The sequence below is a fragment of the Siniperca chuatsi genome, linkage group LG5, assembly GCF_020085105.1.
Source record: "Siniperca chuatsi isolate FFG_IHB_CAS linkage group LG5, ASM2008510v1, whole genome shotgun sequence".
In the NCBI taxonomy this organism is placed as follows: domain Eukaryota; kingdom Metazoa; phylum Chordata; class Actinopteri; order Centrarchiformes; family Sinipercidae; genus Siniperca; species Siniperca chuatsi.
Window position 1 is genome coordinate 15582631 of NC_058046.1, and position 15347 is coordinate 15597977.

The 15347-nt window shown below is 42.0% G+C and overlaps 1 protein-coding gene across 3 annotated transcripts in view; it reads left to right on the forward strand.

Annotated features, from left to right (window-relative positions):
• Positions 1 to 15347, forward strand: part of kiaa0825 (KIAA0825 ortholog) — a 121540-nt gene that overhangs the window by 54655 nt on the left and 51538 nt on the right. For 2 of the 3 annotated variants that reach the window (XM_044195252.1, XM_044195253.1), the window contains 2 exons: positions 1640 to 1795; positions 3286 to 3380. In XM_044195252.1, coding sequence (XP_044051187.1) covers positions 1640 to 1795; positions 3286 to 3380 — 251 coding nt within the window. Of the gene's footprint in view, positions 1 to 1639; positions 1796 to 3285; positions 3381 to 15347 lie in introns of those variants that run through there. The other variant, XM_044195256.1, reaches the window with a different exon arrangement.

Here is a 15347-nt window from a genome sequence, read left to right on the forward strand (position 1 = left end):
TGAAAAGGGTGATGAACATATACTTTCATTTTTACAAAAGGATAAATAATTTCGTAACACACCATTTTTAGCAAATTTTACTCAAACAGGAGTAAATCGTGTCTTTGTTGTGGATTATTTTCAGCTGCAGATTTGATGCTTTACTACTGACAACAAAGCTCTATAGTATAGGAAGAAGCTATATCAGGCTTCATTTTAATTCTTGTTAGTGGGATCAATGCATTGTTGGTTTTGGTCTTTTCATGGAATTTGTTGACATTAAGAAAAATGGAGATCACCAGACTTATCCTTTAAGTAGCATAAAGTTTAATTTTCTTTAAAGGGGGAATTGCTCTGAAACAAAATTAATTCCAGAAAAAAATACAGCATTAATAATGATAACAACCAAGCAACAATAAGCACTTACAATATTCTGTACAGAAGTGAAAATTTTAATATGTTTGCAGCACGGCTCCACCCTCATCAGGAGTGCATGAAAAATCCTCAAACGCTTGGTCAATGACACTAACAGAGTGGAGGACCTTCAATGATCATCACAGCATAGCATATACAGTATACTGTAGGTATAGGTGCAGTCATAGAGTTGTCTAAAGAGCTAGGAAGAGTTTCATTAGGTTGGTGCTCATGTGATTTTTACTGACACGGTTCACCTATAGACTGTCTATTAGGACACAGTTGGAATAAAACAAACATAAGCACCATACACATTATGCTGCTGTTGATGGAGTCCATGAACAGCTGTAACTCTGCGTAGCAATTTAACAGAATGTGAATGAGATTCCCTAGTAGGCTCTGAGTATCTCCTGGCATCTCGAGTATCTCTACCAAGCCAAGGTCGAGGCAAGAACACACAGGTCAGGGACAGACTGGGCTAGCGGTGAGGTGGAGGGATAGGAGGTTCGGAGGCCATGTCAAGCTGACGGATGGGAATATAGTGAATTCACACCAGGATGCCCACATGCCCAGGATGTACACAAACACACACACACAAACACACACTCATTACTTTATACTGTACATCTTGCAAGACACCTGTAACAAGCAACCACAGCAAAGGTTACAGAAAAATAAGTAGAAAGTGTACTGGTGTCCTGAAAACCCCTCTGTTTCTCTTTCTCTGCATCAGCACATATTATCTATATTTATTCTGTGTTTTCATTACTCTGTTTCCGAACAGCTCTGATTAATTATACCTTTGTGAGGCTGATCAATTAGGGAATATGTGGATGGGGACTATTCTGCCCATTACTATGCTTGTCTGAAAAAAGTGTAGTATAAAACCTGTCTGAACTTGATTAGTTTGTGCTTTTGTTGGCTCAGTCAAACTGGACGTCAGTGTGAATCAGACTTTCAGAAATTCATTATCATCATCACTGGTGAAAAATGAATATTGCAATATCAAAAAATGTTACAAATGTCAGTATGCTGTATGCTGAATGTATGCTCTGTTGCTCTTTCATTTTGAGGAAGTTAGGTTATTTGTAAATAACTTTTTGACCTCTCTCTGTTGGTCTTAGTTTGTCAGCCTTTTTCTTTACAGAAAAGTAAAGTCTGTCAGTCATAACGTCTTTTCCAACTTTCCTCCTTTCTGTCTCTCTTGTGTTTCTACCCTCTTTCTCCCCTTCCATATTGGATACAGGAACTATTGATGTTTAAGCTAAGTGGAAGCACAAACTCACCCAATAATCCTCCTCACTTGGTGAACTTTGACCTCGGCTCTGAGAGTCATGCAGACACTGCCGGCTTCAACCCTTTGCACCAATTTGACCACATTGGCGACAGGAAGCTGGATCAGGTTTGTCAAGCATTTTTAGTTTATCATCACAGTTTATTTTGGTAGTAAATCATTTATTTATTATTTATTTTTGCTCTATGAAATGTCTTTGATATTCTAGTTCTGGAGCTTCTTCATGTCTTTAGACTGTGTACTGTGTGGGTGTACTTGTGATGTGCATGGCGGCGTCGTTTTAACTTTCTCCCAAGGCCAGAAGCTTAATATTGAAGGTTAGGAGCTGTTTGAGTCTCTAGTGAACTGGATACTGTGGCAATCTCTGAAGTTGTCAGGTCTTTCTGGGGCTTGGCTTTCCTATTCTCCATAGGTCGCTGCCTTTTCCAAGCAGGAGTTAGGCTGGCAGGAAGAAAAGAACACAGAAAAGGTGAAAAGATGAGAGAAGTTTTCTTTTTCATAAAAGAATGAGTAATGTTAAAGGAGAGTGCAGTTTTAAAGTGCACTTCTTTGGGGCTTTGAACCGTATACCCTCTTACCCCAAACATATCCCCAGGAGTACCACCATGATGTTCAGTTAATTGTTAGATTTTTTTCTCCATAAAGGATATAACTCTAGCTACAAGTAGTTTTAGTTCAATGTGAGAGTTGTCAGCTTTCCCCCTCATTTCCCTCCTACTATCATGGGAAATACTGCTGATATCACACAAAACAATCAACAAAGGCTAGTATTTCCTCAAGACAGGCTTGTATGTGTCTTTTTACTTTTTAAAATGGATTAGATGTATTTATACATTTGTGATCCCTTGTAATGTAGCTGTGTTACCACTATTGTTTTTCAAGAACAGACACGTTTTAATCCTAAAACTTGGCCTGTTTTCGGCTTATCACAGGAGGCTGCATAGCTTTGCATAGAAACACCCTATTAAGAGAATGATTAAAATGCCTTCTCCGCTTCAGGTGCCTGTGTTGTTTGTCAAATAAAATGGAGGGAGGAGGGAAAAAAGTTACATCCATCAATCACCTATGAGGAAGGAGCACAGGGAGGGTGGATGGATGGAGGGAACGAGTGGAGTTCTCCTCCTTTTGTCAATAAAACTCAGCCTGGAGTTAAGAGTGACATTTTGGCAATCAAAGCAATCTGATTTTTATTTGCTTTCCCAATATGGTGCTAGTGCCAAGTGTGTTTGTGCATGGGTGCATGTGTGTGTGTTTAAGAAAGAGAGAGAGAGAGAGCAAGAGATGTGGGGTTGGCGGGGTGCCATTGAAGATGGTAAGAAAAAAAGCAGTGCAGTCAGAAGAGTAACGACTCCCTACCAAAATTGATTTATCTTTCTATAAATGATGGCTACATCCCCCCCAAATGGATTTATAAATTAATTGCTGTCTTATTGGAATAAAAACCTTCTTGTGCGGACATGATTGATTGCCTGGTGTCGGTAGCCTGTGCTGGGGACCCCCCTCCTCCTTTGTTAGTGGGTCCCAGCTGGAGCGGTAATGCACTGATGGTATTAACCCTGATTAATAACTAACAATACTCTATCCTCATACATCAACAGAGTGGCGTGGTCGACTGGGCATGGGACTGGCCAAGGCTGCTGCCAGCCTATCAGGGCATGAGTCAGGTCACCTTCAAAACTCTGCTGGCCAACAGGTAAAACATTTCACTTGTTACATATACACATGTTCATTGACAGCGGTGTGTGTGTGGGTGCACATCCAAATGCAAGTGTGAGTGTCTTTTTGTGTTTTCATGTTTTTATTATGATCCTCACAGGTGTTTTTGTTTTTGAGCAGTGTTTTCATGAAATAAAAGGCCTGCTCCACAGAGGCATGTGCTGCATTGGTAGTGTCTTTACCTGTACAAAATGAGCTGTTCACTTGAGACTCCTCAGGCATGTTTCCCTCCACCCGCCAAATTCCCTTTTGACTTACCTTTGGCATAAGCTTCAGTCACTGGGGATCATATAGCCTAACTGCTCTTCATCAGAGGTTCAAACTTCCACTGTGTTTAAAGGCCACGGACTCCTGTGGCTTCCACAATGGAGCCTGAGCTTTGGAAAGAACTCTTTGGAAAAGGATATTGGAGTGCTATAATATACTGTATGTGTTGAATCATGGAATCCTGTCTTTGTTAATGCACACACGTGTGACTGACTGTCTGCATGGACAAAATGTTTGCAGATTTCCGTTATTGAGGTATGCCCGCTCTTCGGGTACTTTTGAGGCCTTTAAACAACCAAAAAGGTAGTTAGAGATGGAAAAAGAGTAGCTAGCTCAGATCTTGGTGTCACCTGGTTGAAGAGTTTTTTGCCCAAGTCGACCACTCCTGTCCCATCCTCCTCTTCCCCCCTCCTCTCCTGTTCTGCTCTGCAACGGGCATAAATATTTATGCAGGTATGTGACACATATTAGATGGCAATACTTCAGGCTGTTCCCTGTTCTCCATTCACAGCTGTCACGCTGCCAGCTATCAGGGAGCCATGGGGCTACTGCACCTTGTCTCCACGCCTACGCCCAATCCATTCTAAATCACCGCCATTGTAACACACACACACACCTCTCTAACAAAGGGCAAGCTCTGCATCTGCCAAGGACACAGGTCTAATAAGGTGAAGTACGCAGCTCTGTGCTGTGCTGTGACGAGCTTTGTCGCCTTCGTGCCTCTACCCCCTCTTCCCACACACACATACACACTCCATTCTTCCTCCCCTTATATGCTGCTTTGTTGCATGTTAAAACAGATACTGTCATTGCTTGACTGAGCCAAATTAGTGTTGGGGTATTCATGAATAGAAACTGAATGAAGTGGATATGAAGTCAGATAGGAAGAGAGAGAGGAAAAAAGAGAGAATGGACTTGCTGTTTGAGATTGTGAGTGACATGGAGAGAGAGCAGTCAATATTGACAAGGCACCAAAAAGTATGAGGAAGGATGAGAGTGGGAGGGGGTAAAGGTTATATAATTCACCCTAATCTCACAGTATCAAAGTGTCTGAGATTCTGCCATTTGCCTCATTAGCCTCTCTTTGTTGGGCCAGAGGAGCAGATTTCATGGAGGATTTGGAGAATGGCTTTGGTTCTGCCTCAGACGCTTGCACAGAGCAGGAAGTCAGTTTCACGGCTGGCGACATATAAGTTGTCAAAGTTTTCCTCAGATCCATCTTCGACTCAAAAATATCTCTGAAGCTATAGAAGACCATTCACAGGATAAGCGCACTGATGTCGGATCCACTGATTCATTTGTTAGTGCAGATAAGGATAATGCTTTGCATAACTGCAGACTGAAGTGCCCTCGGCTGTTTTCATCGAGGCTTCACAACAATTACTCTTTTACTACCTCCAGTTGCTGGACAAACCACAGGATCTAATCTTACACTCTTGACTATATTAATAGCAATGCCACTGTCTCATACTGTACAAAAACACCTCATTGTGACCTTGTGATGTTCTATATTTTCTGTCTTATAAGTTTTCGTCTCCTTGAATGACTTCCCTTCCGTGTACACAGCCAATATATTTTTTTTAACTCCCTGGACTGTGTGAGTTAGCAGTGTGGCCCATTGGCCTCCTATATATTGTTACAGTGGCAGGACAGTTATTGTGCCCAGGGTTTATATCACATTCTAATGGAGCAAGGCTATGAGTTAAGGGCGATAGGCTTTTACACCAGGGTTGTTAAATCACTGTTCAGATGACTTCATTAGCAGAGCAGGACACATGCTGAGACACTTGCGCCTGCACAACACACACACACACACACACACACACACACACACACACACACACACACACACACACCCACACACATACATACACTTTCACCCTGCTACCTTGACAGTGTAGCATCGGGGCCAGACAGCAGGGAGAGTGGATTTATACAGGTGTGTGTGTCCTTCTTTGTCACCTGTCACTTCAGTTCCCTCAGCACGATGGCTCATCCATCATCTGCAGATTGAGGTTTTCAGCAGAAACCAGACTGATTAATACTACCCTAGCACCCCCAGGGTTGACTGGCTGACTGGCTGACCTGGCAGGCTGGAGGTTTGAATGGATAGATGGACGACTTGTGGGTGGGCTAACTTTTTAGACTGCTTGTTTGCTGGCTAAATTGCTGACTAACTGGTGGACTGGCTTGATTAGGCACTGACTGGTTGGTGCAATGGATGTAGGAAGCAGTGATTAGTGGAATAGTTTAGGTAAATTAATGACAGACTGAATGGTATTTTGACTGAATAGCTAGGAGGCTGACTTGCCTGTTGGTTTCTTGGCCTTTTTTGATAAATGACAGGTCTCGAAAATGGATTGATGGATAGATGATGAACTGACTGACTTGGAGGATAACTGGTTGGCTGTTTGCTGATGGCTAAAAGCCAGACTGAGGCTCCCAGCCTATTTTTACCCACATAAGCAGGTCCTATACAGAATCTGTAATCTGTATATACACTGTCTTTCATTCCTTACAAATTTCCTATAAAGACTTGAATTAAGATTTTTGCTTTGGGCTTCCTGTTTCCTTGCCTTACACGTTTGTTTTCATAACCCCATCTTAACATTTTCTTAATCATCTTAACACCACCTTTCTAAATTTACATCACGCCAGTTAGCCTATACACTATGATAGATGCTAATGTACAGTTGAATGAAAGAGGTATACTGTAGAAACCATACAGTATTTAATAAACAAGGTTCATGGGCATTCACTCAGTTCCTTTATTACGAGTCACTAGCAGGGTTAAAGCAAGGTTCCTTTTCTGAAATGAGAAAACCAGTGACATTGCATATCCATGTTAAATACGTACTTGACTTTTCACTTTGAATGAATTTGGCACCAAGGGTTTGTGTTAATTAATGTCACGATCTACAGATTGAAATGTGTCCACATTGCCTTACTCTTTGACTTGAAGTTATGAGCAAGTACTAAGTGATTCAACTGATACTGAATAGTTTCTCTTCAACTAGTGATCTATGAATGGATAACACATCTGCTTTGTCCTTGGTCCCTTTTTGAAATACCTTTTTTTCTTTAGTGAACACTTGTAACTCTCACAGCATACTTTTGTACGAAACAGTCAAAAGCAATACACCCCCTGTGTAGGTTGGAATTAATGGCAACAATTCTCGGCCTTCTCTTTTCTTATTTGAACTCTGATTGTGTTACAAGGCCTTTATGGACTGTAGTCCTTTATGTCATTTTTCTTTTCCATCCAAGAAAATGTTGGAAAAAAAGTATGGAGTATTGCCAAAAGTCTAATTTTAACTGTCATCTGCCAAGGTGACTTTTTGAGAGACTTTCCTTGTGTCTGTATGTTAGAGAAGGTCCTCTGACCTGGTTGATAAGAGGTAGCCAAGTATGAGAGATGAAGCTTCATGTGTCACAGGGTGGCTCCTCCACTCCATCATGAGGACCTAATATCATCCAAGGACATTCATCTACAACACTGGTCCACTGCTCCAGGTACCATTTCCTAAAACCAGCATGGGACAACACGAAGACTTCATATATTAGTCAACAGTAAACTTAAAGTTAGATGTGCTGTGGTTTGTGCTATTTTCACAGGTAATATTCTGAGTCCTGACGATTTTATTTTACACACTGACAGTAAGAGAGTACTAGCAACATTGACCCATAGATTTGGTAGCTTAATATGGTAAGCTACACTGTAACTACTGAACACTAAACATTTCCTCTGCATTGTCTCATTGTTGCTGTTACCCCTCAGGCCCATAACAATAGCAGTTTGTGGAAAAATGCCAGTCTGTGGCATTCTCTTGCTTGAGCGGCTCCTTAAATTGCGGCGATAGACGCTTGTGCTTTCAGGAAGTGGGCAATCGCCATCTGTTCCTGGGCTCCGCCATATGGCGGGCCTTTTTCTCAGGGAATAAAATAAAAACAAATATGTCAGAATGTTCGTCTTCCTCCACGGACGCTGATCAACCTGGGGAGAAGCTGGATCTCAGTGTGTCTGGATTAATGGTCTTACTTCACACTTCAGGGAATGAGGGAGTGCATGCTTGTGGTTGGTGGGGCTTTGTGTGTGTGTGTGCGTATGTGTGTGTGTGTGTGTGTGAGTGCATGTGCATGCCTGTGTGAGGGTATGCACACACTAATGCACATTTATGTACCTGGAAGTATTTCTGGAATCATTTATCTGACTTAAAGGGCGATGTTGCTGTACCATTTTGAGCAGTTGGTTGCACTAGTCTTGGAAGCGTTAAACAACACAGGAGAAAAGAGCTTCAAGGTTAGCCGGAGTGACATTTCATGGCTGCCACTGCCAAAGAAACAAGAAGAAACGCTCTCAAGCCATCATCAGGCTCTCCGTCTTGCGAGGCCAGAAATTCAAAAGACTTGTCACTTTTGAAAATCAGGAGAGTGTGATGTGTCATTGAGGAAGGGCTTCTTTCTTCTCTCGTCGTTCCCCTTGTGTGTCCCCTCCGCTGACTGACAGCTAGGGATGGGAGTTTGTGTTGGTGGAGACAGAATACATCTTTTGTCTGCTTAGTTATACATGGTGTGTTTTGTCTTCGCTACCCCTGGACAGCACTGACACATTGAGGTTTTCATTAACCCTAAGCAGGTGGCGGATGAGGGGGACGAGCTTGTGCGCATGAGTCTGCCTGCCTGTGTGCGTACGCATCTGCACTGCACCAACTTGTACACTGTATGCATATCATGGAGGGCGTACATGTGTCTGCCTGCATGTGTGTGAATGTTCACTCTCATATTTCAGTGTGTGTGATATTTGGAGGTTTGCTCCAAAGGCGAATAAATCAGTGATGCCTGGGATAAGGCCGTGGCCCCTCCTCAAACTGCACAGACAAGCTGAGAGGCTCATTAATCAAACGGCCAGTCACAGATGTGATGGCTTCCACACAAACCGCCAGCAGACTGTGAAAGTCACATCCAACAGAGTCAACTGTCAGCCAGGCAGGCAGGCAGGCAGGCCGCACTTTTCCTCTCCCCCTCTCTCTGTCTCTTTCCCCACTGTTGTATTTATCTCCCAGTCTCCCTATACCTCCTCTCACCTCCAGCATGATGCGTTGGTGTGATACATCTGAAATATTTGTCTTGTCCCTCTAAAAACGATCTGGAGGATCGAGGCAAATCTGTCTTCTCAGAGAGTGGTCATGGTCAAACCATTCTAGAGACACGAGACATTAGTCATTACTGCACAATGCTCTGTTCTCTGTGGTTACAGCAGACTGTACTTGGTACAGTACAGTACAGTTGAACAATATCTTTCCTAATTCATTCGATGTATGAAAGTCGATAGAGGGGCAATGATTTTGCTTTGGTCCATAGGAATATGTTTGAGTTAAGTGTGAATAATCGATATGATAGGCAGGTCAATGCATACTGTTCATTGTGTCCAACTCTAAGTGCATAAGTGTCTAAGTTATTATTATTAATATTATATGCTGACACAGTAAGAATATTTTCACCTTTAATTCCTGCTGCACAGAGCATTCAGGGGTACATTCAGAAGTAAAATGTGCATGCCTCCTTCATGGAAATGCAGTCATGTGACTATGAGTTTTCCCATCTCTTTCTGGTTATTATATCACATATATTTTAACCATTTCACTGTTGCGATCTCCACTCCCAAAGGGTTTGAATTGGTTGCAATTGTTAACAATAGTTACAATAATATCACTGTTCACTGACAGAATTGTCAGTGCACAGTGCTTATGCCACAAGGCAAGCTTCTCAACAGGATTATCTGGTTATCCCTTGTGTATTGTGAACTTTGCAGTTTCATCTGACCCTCTTTTTCACAAATATTGTGATTTCAGATAATTTCACAACATAAATAGCAACCTCTGTGATTGTTCCAACTTCCAACCTTTGATGGATAAATAGTTGGAAAGACTCTGTACCAGAGCTAAATGAAAATGCCACTTAATCTACTGCAAAGCCCTCCAAGGATGGAGAGAAATGCTGGTTGGAACAGGGACAAAACAAAGCCACCCGTTCCTGATTAAAAATGGCAAGTCCCAAGGCTCCCCAAATACACTGGGGTATTTGATGGTACCAATATAAAGACAGTGCTCCACACAGCAATAGAATGCTATGCTTTTGTGTTAGGTTTGTGTAATTGTGGTGGAGGGGAGGAATTTCTGTTGTTACAATGTCAGGATTTTGAGGATGACACCAATGCAGTTGGAACTACTCTCTTGCAAGATCACTTTTTGCTACACAGACCTCATGAGCAGCTATTTAAACCAGGTTTTTATAAATATGAAATAAGCCATGATTCAGCAACTTTATGGCCTATTTAATACCTATTTTTTCAGTGTGAAAATCAGGAGCAAAAACTAATGACAGCCCAGCAAGTGGTGTATTTGTCTAATCACGTGAAGTAAGGTTTCCTGTTGATGTTAGAGTGAAGTGAATTGAGATCTCTGTCTGTCATCTCTTGTACAGCCCACTTAAAATGATGTGTGTCTCAAGAAAATGCCATGTTACATTGAGTGAAATAGTGGGTCATTATAAACCTTGTACAGTAGTAACAATATCAATTATATCTTAAAATACACTGCAATACCATGGCAAACACAAAAACATGGTAATGTCACAGCACAGTGTTCACTAAGATACTTTGTGAAGTTATCACACTCCAGGTATTTTGTTATCACACCTGACTTTGGGGGCTTTGTAGAAACTTTTGCTTAGAAGTTCTACTATGTCCACTGGGTATTTGTTTTTGTCAGCTCTGTCAGCAAAATAATTCCATATTTTGCCCCTGGAACCAGTTTTGTCAACCAGTTTAGATGAACTGGGACTCAGTTAAAGACATGGTGGACTGTTTGACGCTGTTGCCATGTTTCCTGCTGATTTACTGAGTTGACTTTTTAGCTGACTGCAGCAGTCGATTGTCAAGAGCCAGACTGTGACCGTCTGTTCCAGTCCATCACTGTATTCTTCTTCTTTGTTCTTACTATTGTATTCCATGTGCCATCTTTATTGAGACCCTCTGGAGATGATACTGAGTTAGGCTTTTAGCTTGCAGAATATGTTGGATGAGTGTGTTGAAGGATTATACTGTAAAACTCAATGTTAAATTGAAAAAACTACTAATGACATTTTTGTTTACTGAGTTAATACTGCAGTCAAGAAGAGCTGTGCTGCATATACTCATATCAGTCATACAGTAATAGTGGTGGTGTTGATAATTGCTAATGAGTGAATGAGTAATTGTAGTTTAACACATACATAGACAATTGTAAATGTTAATGTGTATTTGCATATATGTGTGTGTGAACCATTGTAGCATAGGGGTTAGAGAGATCATCACCTTGCAACTTTGACTTTGAGCCTCTCAATACTCATTCAGTGTAAGTCACTCTCAAAAAGGACAACAGCTAAATGTCTAAAACATAATGTCTGTGTATGTGTGTGCGCTCCTGTGTGAAGCTGTGTGTGATGGTGAGGGTTTGCTTTGGTGGTACATCACGAGGTTGTATCCTGTCGCCAGGCTCATTAGCCTGTCGGTGGCACCCAGGCTGCCCCAGCCAATCGCTGCTCTCCACGCGGCTCTGCCATTTGCATGTGGTCCAGGAAGAGATAATTAGAGGGATCGCTGCCTGTCACTGTTAATCTGGGACTTAGTGAAGGGCTGTGACGCCTACATGCTGATGGACTGACACACGTGTCTACACACATACACACACACACAGTGTGGCGTCATACTCGTACGTCATACATTGCTATGCGATACACACACATGCACAAATGCCAAGAGCAAACACAGTACCTGCACACATACATGCTAGCACAATGCACAGCCAAACACACACAAACACATAACATGCTGATGCATACACAAACAAACACTGTCCATCTTATGTTTCTTTCCCAACTCTGCTGCTCGAGCGTTTATTAACTCTCACTTTTTGACCTGTGACCAATACAGTTGTCTTTTTGTCATCTTTTTCACTCCCATACTGCAGCATATTACACTAAAATATATCAGAGCTGCCTCTCCATTGGTATGTGAATGATGGCATGTTGACTCAGTGGCTGTTTACAACAGTTGTACTATGCTGTTGACACAGGTTTTAGATCCCTGTTCAGACAGACTATGCGCTTGTTGCTTCCCAAACAGGCAGAATGCTCGGTAAGCCTTTTGAACAAGCCCAGCTGTCGGCTCTATATACTTCACACACACACACACACACACACACACACACACACACACACACATCGATACGCACACATCCCAACAAACATGTACATGTGCTCATGCACTGGCACGCAGCCAGCCACACACATGCCAAACTCACTCACACATCGCTGATTGGCAGGCCTCCTGTTTTCCCATAATTCCGACTGATTTATCCAATCAATCTCACTTGGAGAGTTGCTAAAGCGTTGACTAATATTAAGAGTAGAACATGCGACAATTAAAACATCCTTCAGGTAATTACAGAGCTGGTTTAGCAGCAAACAACTGAAGCATTTTATACATTCAGCGTGTTGCCTGTGTGTTTTATTTGTACCTGTTTGATAGTTAATCTGAGGAAATGAGGTACATCTGTGAATGTTACTGCCTTTAATGCACATGTCACATTATGTAAAATATCATATCATTAGCTAAATGTGTCTATGCAAATATTGACTCTGTTCACCTAATTGAATATTATAGACAGTGTGTCATCCTGTACAAGAAAATCCTGTGTAAAAAGCTGGATAGATGTTTTTGTCAGTGCAAAGCCTATTTTCCACCTAAATGACAGCTAGTCCTTTTTGCACACTGTGGGACTGTTTAATGGTGCATGTTGAGAGAGAGGGTGAGCACCGTTGCTGACCTCATCCGTCCTGCTCTGTGACCCTGTGTTGCCACTGATGACACATAATAGTTGACACTTGACTTTAGGGGCTCTTTAAGTGCCAAGAGTGTCTGAGGCCCTGGATTCATATTCTAATGTCGTCATCTTTGTTCTCTGCGCCTCCACCTTTTGTCCAGGAGCTCTCGCTACACTTGTTTCCACTTTTTCTTTGCCTTTCTTCATCATTCTCTCTCTTCTTTCTCTCTTGTCTGACAGATGAATACACATGCAATAACACACACACACACACACACACACACACACACACACACACACACACACACACACACTTAGACATACTCAGACACACTTTTGCTGAATTGAAATAGCCTGTCCCGCCCTCCTGCCCGTGTGCCATTACAGGTAAGCACAGAGGTGCACTTGTCTTGACAAATCTATAGATGGTCAGAGCAGACGCTCCAGCTTGAATCAACCCCCTGTTTTCAGCCTAACAGGGCATTATGCCTATGACAGCGGTAATAAAAACCATTGCATTCTTACACCATGCTACAACAAATGCTTTGGCATGTCAAAATGACTTCCTCATTTGCATCATATCATTTTCACCCAGTGTTTACGTTTTGCTGTATCACTACTGTTGTCTACAAACCTTAGCCATACTTTTCAGTAGCACTAACAGTAGCTGCACAGATTAAACAAATGCATTGATGCAAGTAGAACCTGTGATGCAGATCGAAGCACAGTAGGTTCAAACTTAACTTTCAGGAATCAAAAGCACATTCTTAACAAAACCCCAGTTATTATGAATTTAAAACCCGTTCCAATTCAGAACAAGTTCTTGATGCCCAAACCTAATTATAATCTAAGCAAGCAAGATCAGCCTTTACTGTAAATGTGATGACCAGGTAGACTGTCTATCTGTGGCAAATAGTAATTGTGTGCTTGCACTCTCCTTTCCCCTTGCCTCCCACTCTCTGCTTCCCCCACCATTGCAGATTTTTACTCTGTTTCTTTCAACTCTTTCTCCTTTTACCTGCTCTGGCTCCCTCTCTCTCCTATCTTCTCAGAGAACATGGGTCATGTTTTTTGAGTCTTTGATCATTGAGTAGTCTTTCAGCATGTTGACTACAAGCTCTCTCACCTCCCCAGTGGTTGTTGCAAAAGAGGGGGCACACTTATCTGGCTTCTATGATGTTAATGGTTGAAAGCACTTGCTGATGTTGAAAGCATATGTGTGTGTGTGTGTCCACTCAGACATGATGAAAGACACTGGGTTGTGATCATGTTGTAGCTACATTGTAGCTATGTTCAGAGTTGGTTGATAAGCAAGGCATTTTTACGTACTGTACTGTATCGGATAACAATCATATGACACCGTCATCATTAGGGAGAAAAAAAACCCTGCTTAAAATTCTTAAAAAAACATTGTTTTTAAATAGCTTAAAAGGTTGGAATTTAGATCTCCTACTACCCCGAGCATTTCATCCATATCTATTTGTTCAGTTATTGCATGGAAAACTTCCTTCACTGTGCTATAATGGGTTTGTCCTCAGGGCACAAACTCTGGTTCAAATAGGAAAAAGCCTCTTTTTCCCAGTCTTTACACCTCATGTGTGTAAACGATGGTTGGGTGTCTGATAGCTTTGCCGCTTCATCCAACTGCAGAATTCTCCCTTTTGTAAGATGCAGGGGATGGCCTTGATGTGACAGCTTGAGATGTTAGCCCAAGTTGTTTTTGACAGAAGACAAAGAAAAAGGGAAGGAGGGAAAGAAAAAAATTGAAACATAAAGGCAAAGCTTTGGAAATTTTCCTCTGAGGTGAATTGCCTTTGCAGGAATCAATTCTTTCTCTCCTTCATTTTCTTGAAAAAAAACATGTTTGTTTTCCTCTGTATCTTTGCTTTGTCATGACTGTTAAGAACAGTCTGTTTGATTGAATTTGCCACTGGAGACATTTAGTGATCTTGATGGATTCTTTGAATGCAGGACCTAGGCTTGCTGGAAGCATCTTTTTTAGATGTTTTTTTCCTTATGACATTATGGAAACAGGTCTACCCTTTACAACAGGCTGAGTGGTGAGTGGTATTATTTGACATATTGTACTGCTACATGCCAGTCTATAAGAATGCCAATGACAATCATAGGAAAGGACATTTAGATTACTGTCGAGCCTCCCTGTCCTGTCTCTTCCTATCTGGCCTCCTATCACTCCATCTGTTTTGTAATCTGTCTTCTCTTCATCTTGAGTTTGACTTGTAATGATGAAGAGCTGGTCAGAGGGGTAAAGCGTGTGTGTGTGTGTGTGTGTGTGTGTGAATGGACAAGTTGGTGTTTTTGTATGAATGGGTGGGCCTGGCATGTGTGTGTATGCATGTGTGTCCAGTATCTCTGCCCTCACTGAGTCAGAGTGTGACCCTTGGGCTGTACCTTGCAATCAGTCTGCCTAGCCCTCCTGTCTGAGTGTTCCTCCTCCAGCCCTTTAAAAGAGCCCTTCTTATCACCATGTGGTAGACCTTCACTCTGCCCCTCACTGTTCTCAAGGTTAGCCTCACTCTGCGGCCTTTCTGTTTCCACTATCCTTTATATGCTCCTTACTGGTATCTATCCATTCCCTGCTTATTACACAGTCTTATAAAGAAGTTGGAGATTTTACCCTCCTTCCAGCTCTTCCTCTCAAGGTGAGCCTCTCCCAGTGAGTCTCTTCCAGGGCTCTCCATATAGCCTTCCACCAGCTCTCTATCCACTACTTACACACATCTGACAAAGGAGTGGAAGTTTAAAGGTGGCTTGGCTCCCTCATCCCCACTTTCTGCTCTCATCTTTTCTTT